Source organism: Carassius carassius, chromosome 19 (genome assembly GCF_963082965.1).
Source record: "Carassius carassius chromosome 19, fCarCar2.1, whole genome shotgun sequence".
NCBI lineage: Eukaryota > Metazoa > Chordata > Actinopteri > Cypriniformes > Cyprinidae > Carassius > Carassius carassius.
The window spans coordinates 6,042,631-6,057,724 of NC_081773.1; the positions used below are offsets into that span (position 1 = coordinate 6,042,631).

Consider the following 15,094-nt stretch of genomic DNA (forward strand, 5'->3'; position numbering starts at 1 on the left):
TTAATGTTTTAATGTTTGTATTGTTTATTAATAATAATAATAATAATAATAAGGACTGTATAAAAGGCTTTATCCTATCATTCGTTCTTTTATTATAATAATAATAATAATAATTCATTACATTTATATAGCGCTTTTCTAGGCACTCAAAGCGCTTTACATAGACAGGGGGTATCTCCTCATCCACCACCAGTGTGCAGCATCCACCTGGATGATGCGACGGCAGCCATATTGCGCCAGAACGCCCACCACATACCAGCTTACTGGTGGAGAGGAGACAGAGTGATGAAGCCAATCAGCAGATATGGGGATTGTTAGGAGGCCATGATGGTCCGAGGCCAATGGGCGAATTTAGCCAGGATGCCGAGGTCACACCTCTAATCTTTTTTTTTTTTTACTGACCACAGAGAGTCAGGACCTCGGTTTAACGTCTCATCCGAAGGACGGTGCTTGTTGACAGTATAGTGTCCCCATCACTACACTGGGGCGCTAGGACCCACACAGACCACAGGGTGAGCACCCCCCCGCTGGCCTCACTAGCAACTCTTCCAGCAGCAACCTAGTTTTCTCAGGAGGTCTCCCATCCAGGTACTGACCAGGCTCAGCCCTGCTTAGCTTCAGTGGGAAACCGGTCTTGGGCTCCAGGGTGATATGGCTGTCACGTGACGTGACAGCATTGGATAGAGAAATTAATTTACACGCTTCCTTACAAACAGGTGCTTAGTCATTATTATTATCATCATTATTATAATTATTATTTACTCTTACAATTACTGCATTTCTGAGCTTTTTACTTCTTACAGTTTATAAATGTACAAATTTCTATCATAATGGTTATTTTCTATACACTGAATGTTGTAACAAAGGTAATAAAGAGTACTTATTAATGAACACATATGATTATGGTGTGTTTAATTTCCTTGATTCTTCTTCTTTGAACAACACTTTAAAAATTAATTGGATTAGACAGTGTTTGTGTAATCCACACTCAATATGGATTTTTATCCCCAATGACTACTTTTCCAAATTAGGTGGTCTCCCTTTCCTGTTGATCTGTATTTATAATATTGCTATAATCCCTTACAATTTCATTTTTAAGCCCCCCTTCAGCGGTACTTCATTTGGAAATTTTTAAACTATAGAATTATGCGCATGCGCAACTGAACGAATCACTTCCCGAGACGACTCGTTAGCGGATAGATGATCACTGAGCTCCCGCTGATCGCATGGAGTTCACCGTCTCCGAGATCGGCGAAACACATTTTTAAATAGGCGCTGTCTTTATAAATAAACCACAGATTTGAGTTTTAAACAACTACATTCTTGCCTAAAATACTTTTAAAATTACATTTCATGACACAATAACAGTAATATTTTGAAAATGATCCGAATAAATGGTGGTTGAACTCAACCAATGCTGCGTGAACTCAACCAATCAGGATGTTTAGCGGCCAAGTCCCGCCCCCGAAAGTTCCGGAACTTTGAAAAAGTACCACCTCGCCAGCAGGGACTTTCTCAGGGACATTTTTTTTACCCGAACTTTATTTAGTTCCTGGTTCCTGCGGTGGAAACACACCGAGTACCAGGCCAAAGTCCCTATTTCCTGGGTAAAGTTCCTGTGGTGGAAACGCGGCAGTATTTGCCAGAAATGTATTACTAATGTTCAGCAGAATTACATAAAAGTACATTGGTACAAGTACAGAAGTACATAGCCTACTACTACTACTAAAATGAAACAAACATTATTAATATATCATATTCAGGATATATTATTAATATTTTTAAGGAATAATCACACAACATTTCTTCCATGTTTTATTTTTAATAGTAAATCCCCTTTGTTTACCAAAAATAAAGTTTGCTTAATTTTCAATAATTAAAAGAAAAATTTAATGAATGTTTTTGGTCTTCATTAGATAACCAGAAAAAAAGGGAAAAAAGGCTATTTTAAGTAAATGAATAAATTAAGTTGTTTTATGCATTTAAATAATTAGACATGTTAAAACACATAATTAGGTAACAATAAAACTATGGTGAAGAAAAAATAAAACATTTCATATGACCCTAAACATCAAATTTTTGTTATACTTTTAATCCATTGTTGTGAAAATGTATGTGTTGTGATTTTAATTAATTAGACATGCTTTTTGATTAATACATTTAAATTTAAAAAGGAGTTGAGAAATTAAAACTGAAAAAAAAAAACGGAATTTGGAAAAAAATAAAATGGAATTTGGGAAAAAATTCAATGGATTTCATAGGCCCCTTTGATTGACACGTTCAATGATTAGTGATTTTCTTGTGACGTGAGATGTTAGCGTAACATTAGTGCAGAGTCAGCAGGACTCATGTCTCATGAACTTAACACATTAAATTTTTAAAACGTCTGTTACATTATCTATTATTCAGTTTGCATATAAGAGCCACAAAGAGTTTGTGTGCAGTAAGAGTCTAAAAAAGAAACATTCTGTGATATGTGGCCTTTTTACCCTTAACTGATAATATTTTTAAACCTATATCAAGTAAATAAAATACAGTGTACATGCCATGTTATATTTTATATACTGTTTGAGTATGGTACCAATTTTATTGTTTCCACCTTGACTCGGACTGAACCCTTTCTGAACTCGATCTTGACTTGAACTCGAATGAGCTGGACTCGACTACAACACTAAGTGATCCAGTATATTACTGTCTCTGGTGGGACATGTATTATGCTGCTTGTATTTTGGCAGTTCATGGGAGTGATTGATTTGTTAAAACCTCCAAGAATTAATAAAATGGAGTCTGGGTACCTTTGCTTTATTTCAGTTATTTCTTCGGCCAGCTGTTGCATCACGGCGCTCATGCACACATCCGGAGGAACGTACACATTCATGAGAATGAAAGAGAAAAACTCCCGCAGCAAGTAGAAAGGTTTACAGTTTATGAAGAGTGTCTCTAAGTTAGGACAGCATACATTTTTCAGCCTTGTTACATCTGAACTAGGGCTGCACGATAATGTTTAAACTGATAATCAAGATTATTTTGATTAAAGTTAAAATCACGATTATTAATGATTATTCTATCCTGCTGAAAAAAAAAAGCCTGTTAAAACCAGCCTAAACTCTCCCAGCTTGGTCAAGCCGGTTTGAGCTGGTTGTTCCAGCTGGTCTCCCAGCCTGACCAGCTAAGGAAGTGGTCAAAACCCTTCAAAAACCAGCCTTCTGACCAGCAAAGGCCAACTAAAATTAACCAACTAAAATCAGTTAACCAGCTTAGGTTGGTTTTAGGTAGGTTTTTTTTTTTTTTTTTAGCAGGGAAATGTAATAACATTTCATGTGTCCTTTAACCAATCTCCACTGACTATACACTGACTTCATGTAACCAACTATGATAATACAAAAATCATGGTTTTGGTTAGTGTTTTGTCATCTGTATTCACATTACATTTTCTAAGTGACAATTTGTTCAGATCACCCAGTAAGTTTGCTCAAAGATCGTTAATACACACTGAAAACTAACATCGCCATGCCATTTTCAACACAAAAATGGGTAAAAACTTTATTAACTCCTAATATAAATTCCAACTATTCCAATTTATGTAACATTTTTCCTCATTGTATTGTCACAGGTAGGAAAAGCGCTTTTATTCCTCAAACACAATAGATGCATTATTGGGTCAGTGAACGGTGAAAGTTTGATCATGGCACATTTGGTAACACGAACAGTACAAATGGCTTGTGAAAAAACACGCATTGTATATATGACACTTTCATGTAAGCAGAATGTTGCTGCTGGTACCTCCGACTAGAATGTCCAACAAAACATCCAAATAATCAAAAAATAGAAAAACATTGTCTGGGATGTGTTGCTTAATGTTAAGGAGTTTGTCTCTGGTCAAACTTTTAGAAGAATGACAAAACAAACAAACAAAAATATCAGAAGAATTGCGGAGCTCAACTTCGTGGCTGCCAATTTGCGCTGCCATCTTAATGTATATTCAGTTGCATTCACTTACTTAAGAATTGAGACATAATTAACACACGCATAAAAATGTATGTAAACGTATCCAGGCACTGTGCTTGGCGAAAGCTGTTTTTTAAGACCAATTGAGAAAACCGTTTCAGATGTTTACGTGCTTCATTTTTTTCCATCGATGATCAGTTTATTTATTGTTACACCAATAAAGTCTGATTGTGCCAATTAATCTGGTATAAACTAAATTGTCTGTGCATGTATGCATTACTGCTGTAGGCTGGATTTAATTTTTGGTAGCTAGAATGAAAATGTTTACTATGTGTTTATTTCAACCCAACTGTTTCACTTCAAGGAGAAGAGAACCTCCTGTCCAGCACCGCAGCATCATGGAAGCCTGTTCACGGATCAGAGGGGTCCCGTTAAAGAGTCGTGCCACCATGAAGAAAGAGGTACAGTTCTGACTAACATGATTCTATTGCATTCATTTCTAAGCTCATTCAGTTTCCAATAAGTTTTATGTTTGTTTGAGCAGACCATCCGTGAAGGCTCAAACCCGGGCCTGAAGAGCCTGTTGAAACACAAGAAGGAGCTCTGCAATGTTGTAATGGAGCTGCATAATAAAGAACCACAGTCTCTATCAGAAGTAAGGATTGAATATTATGTATATTATATGCACTAATGCAACTGCAAAGGAATCATTTTTGCAGTGGTTAAAGGTATATTATGGGTTCAATAATAGTTAAGCTCAGTCTTGTCCCTCTTTTCACTTGTTCCTCAGTTTCCTTAAAAAAGCTAAAGTTTAGGTTACAGTGAGGCACGATGGAAGTGAATGGAGCTGATCCATGAACATTTCAATAGTGTAACCACAAGACATAAGTAATATGTGTGTTAGAGTCAAAGACGAGACAAGTGATTGTCTGCAAAAAGCTTGATTGACAGGCGATCTGACCAATCATAACGCTGAATCCGCCGTCTCACGCGACAAACAGATCAGACAGGAGAGTAGATTAACTTTGGTGTACTTTGACGTCTTTACCACTGTTTAAATAAAATACATAATGATCTCTCAAGACACATTAAAGAGCCACAAACCCTATTGTTTGAATTTCAAAAAAATAAATAAAAAAGAGACAAAAGTTGAAAGCTGAGGCCTTGTTTCATACCAGAAGTAACCTGCTCTGTCGGTGTGTTGTCAGTTTCCTTTTTGCTCTGTTAGTGTAAGAGAGGAATAGCTTGTCAATTAAAGGGTCAATTAAATTTACAAAAGTGATTTAAAGAGCATATTAAATGCTAGTGTCTACAATAATATATCAAATAACAAATAACAAAATTATGTGTGAAATGTCATTCAGCCTAACAGATATATACATAAAGATATATACATAAACATAATTATTCTGACCTGTACTTATTAAATATAAAATAAAAACTGATCATAATAAAATTGATTATATATTACATTTCAAAATATAATATATATTATAAAAACTTAGACTAGTGGTTTGAAGGATAGTGTTTTACACCTTATTTCTGGGTTCTGCACTGTGATCCTTAAATTACATCTAATGATTATTTTTGGTATTTGAACTATTGATACCCTAAATTACATTTTAGTGGGTGTCTTCTATAAACCATGTTAAAAGCATTCTAATGTATCATGAAAAAAACAAACAATTTTAAAGAACAATTAAACAAACAATTGATTTTTTTATTGTTTTGGTACTTGCCCTTTTCATCTTTGACCCATTGCAAATTGCATACTGATGTCTTATATGTAAAGTTATATTCAATTTGAGAGCTTAATTTCATGACAACATAACACCACAAACCCTAAAATGACTACCAGCTAACTTTGCAGCTCAAATAATACACAAATTTCAACAGAAGAATGAAGGTAAGCACTTTTATAAAATTATAAACTGCACTTTTCTATGTTTTACGATTATTTCATTATAAGTGCCTCACTGTATCATGCATTTTTGCTTTGTTTTCTTTTTTCCTTTTTTTTTTTTTTTTTTGGAGAAAACGAGACTAGTGTAATGTTTAATGTGCTACTCAACATAATTATGCAACACATGCTGTTTATTGGGCTAAGCTGGAATAATACATACACAGATGTATCAGTTTAAATGTTTCGTGACCTCTTTTTGAGTTGAGAAATTTTGAAAGCTTATATGACAAGAGATATTGGTGATAAGAGAGTGGTTAGAGTCAACTGGGACAGTTCAGCAGTGTGACTGTTGCATCTCACCTCGTTCTTTACATGACCACGTCACATGAGGCTTGGGTGAATTGTTAAATTCAAAAAAAGAAATTGCAGTTGCAGCGTGGCTCATTTTCTTTTTTGTTAGGGTGGCATTTTTCCGTGTGGCTTTGTATTTCTCATGAAGGAGGGTGAATTGTGCCTGCGGATATTGCAGTTTATTTGCACGCACTGTCTGCATTGCTAACTAAAGGAAATCAGATAATGCAAAAACGACTTAAAGGTACTGTACTGTATTTCCTGGGATTGTGCAACTTGTCTCCATCACTGCAGTCTAAACAGCGGAGCAGTAAAAATGTAATCGACTGCTAGGCATGCATGGATATATGCCTGTTTTTATATATATATATATATATATATATATATATATATATATATATATATATATCAACCTCAATCAATCAATCAACCTTTATTTATACAGCCCTTTATAACACTCAAAGTGAACCAAAGTGCTTTTCAGGAGATGCCTTTGCCACAACAACTGCTATAAATTAAAAGCCAGTCTAAATAAATAAGTCTTGAGCTTAGCCTTAAAGAGGCCCAAGTCAGTGATTGTACGTAAATCAGCAGGTAGCTTGTTCCAAAGGCTTGGCCCCGCTACAGAAAAAGCCCGGTCACCCCAGAGTCTGTACCTTGTCCTTGGGACTTCCAACAAAAGTTGATTTGTTGATCTAAGAGCCCTGTTTGATATATATATATATATATATATATATATATATATATATATATATACAGTACAGACCAAAAGTTTGGACACACCTTCTCATTCAAAGAGTTTTCTTTATTTTCATGACTATGAAAATTGTAGATTCACACTGAAGGCATCAAAACTATGAATTAACACATGTGGAATTATATACATAACAAAAAAGTGTGAAACAACTGAAAATATGTCATATTGTAGGTTCTTCAAAGTAGCCACCTTTTGCTTTGATTACTGCTTTGCACACTCTTGGCATTCTCTTGATGAGCTTCAAGAGGTAGTCACCTGAAATGGTCTTCCAACAGTCTTGAAGGAGTTCCCAGAGAGATGCTTAGCACTTGTTGGCCCTTTTGCCTTCTGTCTGCGGTCCAGCTCACCCCTAAACCATCTCGATTGGGTTCAGGTCTGGTGACTGTGGAGGCCAGGTCATCTGGCGCAGCACCCCATCACTCTCCTTCTTGGTCAAATAGCCGTTACACAGCCTGGAGGTGTGTTTGGGGTCATTGTCCTGTTGAAAAATAAATGATGGTCCAACTAAACGCAAACCGGATGGAATAGCATGCCGCTGCAAGATGCTGTGGTAGCCATGCTGGTTCATTATGCCTTAAATTTTGAATAAATCCCCAACAATGTCACTAGCAAAGCAGCCCCACACCATCACACCTCCTCCTCCATGCTTCACGGTGGGAACCAGGCATGTAGAGTCCATCCGTTCACCTTTTCTGCGTCGCACAAAGACACGGTGGTTGGAACCAAAGATCTCAAAATTGGACTCATCAGACCAAAGCACAGATTTCCACTGGTCTAATGTCCATTCCTTGTGTTCTTTAGCCCAAACAAGTCTCTTCTGCTTGTTGCCTTTCTTTAGCAGTGGTTTCCTAGCAGATATTCTACCATGAAGGCCTGATTTACACAGTCTCCTCTTAACAGTTTTTCTAGAGATGTGTCTGCTGCTAGACCTCTGTGTGCCATTGACCTGGTCTCTAATCTGAGCTGCTGTTAACCTGCGATTTCTGAGGCTGGTGACTCGGATGAACTTATCCTCCGCAGCAGAGGTGACTCTTGGTCTTCCTGGGGCGGTCCGCATGTGAGCCAGTTTCTTTGTAGCGCTTGATGGTTTTTGTGACTGCACTTGGGGACACTTTTAAAGTTTTCCCAATTTTTCGGACTGAGTAACCTGCATTTCTTAAAGTAATGATGTTCACTCGTTTTCCTGTACTTAGCTGCTTTTTTCTTGCCATAATACAAATTCTAACACTCTATTCAGTAGAACTATCAGCTGTGTATCCACCTGACTTCTGCACAACACAACTGATGGTCCCAACCCCATTTATAAGGCAAGAAATCACACCTTTTAACCCTGACAGGGCATACTGTACCTGTGAAGTGAAAACCATTTCAGGTGACTACCTCTTGAAGCTCATCAAGAGAATGCCAAGAGTGTGCAAAGCAGTAATCAAAGCAAAAGGTGGCTACTTTGAAGAACCTACAATATGACATATTTTCAGTTGTTTCACACTTTTTTTGTTATGTATATAATTCCACATGTGTTAATTCATAGTTTTGATGCCTTCAGTGTGACTCTACAATTTTCATAGTCATATATATATATATATATATACAGTGTTGGGGAGTAACTAGTTACATGTAACGGCGTTACGTAATTTAATTACAAAATAAATGTAACAGTAATCAGTTACAGTTACTAAGAAAAAATGAGTAATTAAATTACAGTTACTTATGAAAATTGTAACGATTACAAAGAGGATTACATTTGAATATTTACACACATCCACATACATCTTATTTCTTTCCCAAATTGCACTAAGACATATGGCCCATAATCTCCGAGACGCGGAAAACACATTCGAATCCAGTCATAAAAATGGAATTCAGCCTAGAACGCGGACGCAATATGCAACATTTTGGACGAATAAATCAAAAGTAGGTCAGTACACTTGAATCAAAACCCGATATGGACTGATGTCTGTGAATATTAAGCCGCAAAAAGACTGAATATGAATCCTGCACGTTCTGCGTGTCTGTGGAAATCAGGCGCTGACTGGACATCGGGAGAACCGGGACTATTCCCGGTGGCCTGGCAGACGATTTGGCCTTCTACTTTAATATTGTTATTGTATAATTGCAGGCCGAATATACTAAAGCGATTATTTCCGAATCCGCCATTCGATAATTAAATTTCTAATAAATCATGAATCGGTTAGTCGTGACTGGCAATGGTTGGGCTCGCGCGCCCTCCGCGCCTCCGCCGAACGGTTTGGATCAGACTCAGAGTAATCAATGCGAGAGATAAAGACCGGAGTGAACTGTGTAAGGGCACAGCTGGAGCAGAGAAGCGACACTTCTGTTCAGGGTTTCAGGTGCAGGTCAGTTTCATCTGTAAATATGCTAATGTAGTTTTGTCTTTGTTTACTTAGTCAAGCAGCAGCAGCACATTGCTCGCAATCACTCAAAATACTGTATAAACGACGTCATTATTATCTATTGTAATGTTACAGTAGTAAGTTAGCAGACAAATCATCATATTTTATCATAGGTTTAGGGGGAGCTAGTGGATACAAGAACACAACCCTTAGGAAAATTAATATAGCCTATGGTATGGCACTAACCGTGGTTTAATTATGGAATTTGTAGTAAAAATAAATACAAGTGGTAATTCATTTGCCAAAAAAACAAAATTGTACTTACAAAACATGGTAAAAGTCAAATAAAAATCTTCAGTATTAAAGTCATGAGAGAGATGGATGGATAATGGAAGTGAAGGTGCAGTTCAGGAGAGAACTCTTAATTACGTTGCATGTCCCCAACCTAAGGATTCAAATCTTTTTCATGTCAGATCCATACACAAAATAGTGTTGTCCATGTTTCAGAATGGGTTGTGGGTGTATGAGTGTGAGATTTCCCAGCCTATTTTTTTTCCCAGTCCGCCCCTCATGGAAATTAATCTCTAGAACAGTCACTTCATGAGCATTTTTTACTTATTTTGAGAAACTATCATCATATCATATACAAAGAGACAGCAGTGTTTCAGAAAGACACCAATGTTTCAGGAGTTTAGTACACAAAATAGGACACATGCTTATTAGATAACCGTATTTGAGTTGATGTATATGCTTTTATTAAACCATTGTTAGATGCAGTTAGATGCCTGTAGTTATGCAAAGATTTGGTTTCAAAAACAGTATCTATAAACTATTTCTTTTGATTTTAAATCTGCTTTGAACTGCAGATCAATCTCTAAGTAAAAGGCAGTACTAAAGTCTGATTGTGTGGTGGATGTGTTCAAATGTGATCATCTTAATTTAAGTGATGAAGGATGGTGAAAGTCTGACAGTATTGAGCACTACTGTAAGGTTAAACCTGCATGGTGTAAAATGGTTGAAGATGATTAACAGTTGCAAATTAACATTCATTAGAAATTTATAAAAGTAATCAAAATGTACTCAAAAGTAATTAGTTACATTACTTTATTAAAGTAATTAAAAAAGTTACACTACTATTACATTTTAAATAGGGTAACTTGTAATCTGTAACCTATTACATTTCCAAAGTAACCTTCCCAACACTGTATATATATATGTGTATATATATATGTATATATATATATATATATATATATATATATATATATATATATTAGGGGTGTAACGATACGCGTATTCGTATTGAACCGTTCGGTACGAGGCTTTCGGTTCAGTACGCGGTACGCATTATGGACCGAACGGTTCGTTGGACTAATTAATTATATTTGGAAAATAAAAAAAATTGTGAAATATAATGATATGCGTTCAACAAGGTAGCCAAATAACCCAAACGACGTAACAGCCAACGCCCCTGACACCCCCGAAGAAGAAAAAAACACCAACTTATATGTTTATGTTAGGCTACTCAGTCAGGTGGCAGGCGCTCGCTCACTCAGTAATACACGCTGAAGGCTCGTTGCAAAATGGCCAATGCGTTTAACAGACCAGAAATAGAAGATCCTCCAATAACCAACAGGTCTGGTGTTTGGGTGCACTTTGGATTCCCTGTAAGCTATAATGGTGATGGCAAGAGAGTGGTGGATAAAGAAAACAACAATATGTCGCATCTAGGGTAGCCTACACCAGCGGGAATACAAAAAAAAAAAAAAAAAACACCAGCGGGAATACTTGAAACATGTCAACTCATTTACGCCGACATCACCTTAGCGTGTCAGTATCTGGGAAAAAAAGGAAAAAAGGAGAAACATACACGCATTAAAACTATCCCCGCAGCATTTAGACAGACATTTCCAACGGATTCAAACAGGGCAAAAGACATCACCACGGCGTTTGGTAGGCTACATTTACGTTATAGCCGCGGATATGAGACCTTACTATTTACCATTCATTCTATCATCACCATTATAGCTTACAGGGAATCCAAAGTGCACCCAAACACCAGACCTGTTGGTTATTGGAGGATCTTCTATTGCTGGTCTGTTAAACGCATTAGCAATTTTGCAACGAGCCTTCAGCGCGTACTGAGTGAGCGAGCGCCTTACTCTGTAGTGGAAAACGTAGGTTTTAAGAACATGCTTAATGTAATTGAGCCCCGTTACAATATTCCTTCACGAGCCCATTTCAGACAGAGCGTCATTCCTGCTTTGTTCCAAAAAACATAAGCCCTATAGAGAACCAATTGAGAAAAACACACTCAATATAAAGAGTTATAGAGTTCCATATAAAAAGTTACATCTTTGTATTTGTTCATAACTAATATAACATTTTCATTTTTTTTTTTATAAGGAGCTGTTTTTGTTTTATACAGTATGCTGCTAAGAAAACACCATAGAAGATGGGTAAAGAATAGCTCCATCATTGTTCAATGTAAAAAAAAAAAAAACATACTTTGTTAGTTTTAATAAATAAAACATTTTTTAAAAATCAAGGAAATTTATCTGCCAATTTTTTCTTTTTGCTGTATCTAAAACGTACCGAACCGAACCGAACCGTGACACCAGTGTATTGTATCGAACCGAACCGTGAATTTTGTGAACCGTTACACCCCTAATATATATATATATATATATATATATATATATATATATATATATATATATATATATATACATATACAACCCGAATTCCGGAAAAGTTGGGACGTTTTTTAAATTTTAATAAAATGAAAACTAAAAGACTTTCAAATCACATGAGCCAATATTTTATTCACAATAGAACATAGATAACATAGCAAATGTTTAAACTGAGAAAGTTTACAATTTTATGCACAAAATGAGCTCATTTCAATTTTGATTTCTGCTACAGGTCTCAAAATAGTTGGGACGGGGCATGTTTACCATGGTGTAGCATCTCCTTTTCTTTTCAAAACAGTTTGAAGACGTCTGGGCATTGAGGCTATGAGTTGCTGGAGTTTTGCTCTTGGAATTTGGTCCCATTCTTGCCTTATATAGATTTCCAGCTGCTGAAGAGTTCGTGGTCGTCTTTGATATATTTTTCGTTTAATGATGCGCCAAATGTTCTCTATAGGTGAAAGATCTGGACTGCAGGCAGGCCAGGTTAGCACCCGGACTCTTCTACGACGAAGCCATGCTGTTGTTATAGCTGCAGTATGTGGTTTTGCATTGTCCTGCTGAAATAAACAAGGCCTTCCCTGAAATAGACGTTGTTTGGAGGGAAGCATATGTTGCTCTAAAACCTTTATATACCTTTCAGCATTCACAGAGCCTTCCAAAACATGCAAGCTGCCCATACCGTATGCACTTATGCACCCCCATACCATCAGAGATGCTGGCTTTTGAACTGAACGCTGATAACATGCTGGAAGGTCTCCCTCCTCTTTAGCCCGGAGGACATGGCGTCCGTGATTTCCAACAAGAATGTCAAATTTGGACTCGTCTGACCATAAAACACTATTCCACTTTGAAATAGTCCATTTTAAATGAGCCTTGGCCCACAGGACACGACGGCGCTTCTGGACCATGTTCACATATGGCTTCCTTTTTGCATGATAGAGCTTTAGTTGGCATCTGCTGATGGCACGGCGGATTGTGTTTACCGACAGTGGTTTCTGAAAGTATTCCTGGGCCCATTTAGTAATGTCATTGACACAATCATGCCGATGAGTGATGCAGTGTCGTCTGAGAGCCCGAAGACCACGGGCATCCAATAAAGGTCTCCGGCCTTGTCCCTTACGCACAGAGATTTCTCCAGTTTCTCTGAATCTTTTGATGATGTTATGATGAGATTTGCAAAGCCTTTGCAATTTGACGTTGAGGAACATTGTTTTTAAAGTTTTCCACAATTTTTTTACGCAGTCTTTCACAGATTGGAGAGCCTCTGCCCATCTTTACTTCTGAGAGACTCTGCTTCTCTAAGACAAAGCTTTTATAGCTAATCATGTTACAGACCTGATATCAATTAACTTAATTAATCACTAGATGTTCTCCCAGCTGAATCTTTTCAAAACTGCTTGCTTTTTTAGCCATTTGTTGCCCCCGTGCCAACTTTTTTGAGACCTGTAGCAGGCATTAAATTTTAAATGAGCTAATTAAGTGGATAAAAGTGTAAAATTTCTCAGTTTAAACATTTGCTACATTGTCTATGTTCTATTGTGAATAAAATATTGGCTCATGTGATTTGAAATTCCTTTAGTTTTCATTTTATTAAAATTTAAAAAACGTCCCAACTTTTCCGGAATTCGGGTTGTATGTATATATATATATATATATATATATATATACATATATATATATATATAATATATATACAAAAGATTGAAGATGGCGGCTGCGGCTGTGTTGCGTGATGCTGGTGCTGTATGTTCCCGTACAAAACCTGAGGTTTATGAAACCTCTGATGGGAAAGTGATAGTGGAAGATGAGTTTTTAAACTTTATTTCTATTAAATCAAGACACTATCACAGGATGAAATTGTTTTGCTAGCCTCAAACAACTTCTCCTCTGACTGGATTGAGCATTCCAAGAGACTTCTGTTTGAACTGTGCCCGACAACGCAACGCAATGTCAAGCACAAAGGCGCCCAGAAGGACGTTAATAATATCAAGGACTGTTTGAAATTGCTCAATGAGCGCGGTGAAGACATTCCCAGGTTTGTCTCACACTTCCTGGATGAACTTCCACCTGTTGGGTTTGGCAACATGGATGCCTCGGCGTTACTTGGCAGGATGGAACGATTGAGTCGGGAAGTGTCTACTTTAAGGGGAATTCTGGAAACGCAGGCAAGCGTGAGTGAAAACCTTGGGGCAGCTACTGCGGCTCTAGATCGACGGATGGCGGATATTGAAGAAATCCGCGGAGTTTCTGACCGGGCTGGTGATGCGTCAGGATCTCAGGAGAGAGAAACGCAGGGGTCGGTGAGTCTTGTCCGCCAGTCTCTGGGAGAGGCTATGAGTATCCAACCCCCGTCCCAAGCATGGAATATTGTCGTGAAGGAAGGGAGGCGTAAGCCTCAGAAGCCCCCAAAAGTGGTCATGCAACCGATACCTGGCGGCATGCAGACCCGTCTAAAGCGAGAGCGCAGAATGGGAATAGTTGGTACCGGCACAGTGAGTAACATTCCAGTAATTAAAACGCAGCTGGTGAGTGTCTTTGCGACTAGATTTTCCCCGGATCTTGATGCGGTTACTCTGGGTGACTATTTGACTGAAAAACTAGGCAATTCTGTGACATGTCAGAAGATTGATTCTACCCGCAACAGATTCAGTTCATTTCATGTTACTGCTGAATGTAATGTAGTTGATGAAATGTACGAGCCACAAGTTTGGCCGGCGGGGGTCTACGTACGTCGCTATTTTGAGCCTCGCAGACCCAAAGTTAACAGTGGCAGCGTCAGCGCGGCCCATAGATCAGGAGGGGAGGCTGGCTCACAGCAGCAGCGCTCTGAGTCTGTTCCTATACCTGTAGCTCCACAGGGGAGCAGCAGTCAGGCTGCGGCCCAGGATCAATAAATATAGATGAACATCAATATCGTGTCATATAACGCACGTGGATTGTGCGTTGGGCACAGTGAAGCAGACAAATCACGCCGCCTAGTAGTGGATAAACTTTTGGAGGCCTGTGATGTACTATGTGTCCAAGAATCTTTTTTACCTAAGCAGGATTTAGAGGGTCTAAATTCCCTGCATAAAGACTTTTATGGGGC

At 37.8% G+C, this 15,094-nt stretch overlaps 1 protein-coding gene across 3 annotated transcripts in view; it reads left to right on the top strand.

Annotated features, from left to right (window-relative positions):
* Positions 1 to 15,094, top strand: part of LOC132094937 (A-kinase anchor protein 11-like) — a 38,690-nt gene that overhangs the window by 7,177 nt on the left and 16,419 nt on the right. For all 3 annotated transcript variants that reach the window (XM_059499632.1, XM_059499633.1, XM_059499634.1), the window contains exons 2-3: positions 4,313 to 4,409; positions 4,493 to 4,603. In XM_059499632.1, the coding sequence (XP_059355615.1) occupies positions 4,347 to 4,409; positions 4,493 to 4,603 (174 nt within the window). In that variant the 5' untranslated portion in view covers positions 4,313 to 4,346. The remainder of the gene's footprint in view (positions 1 to 4,312; positions 4,410 to 4,492; positions 4,604 to 15,094) is intronic.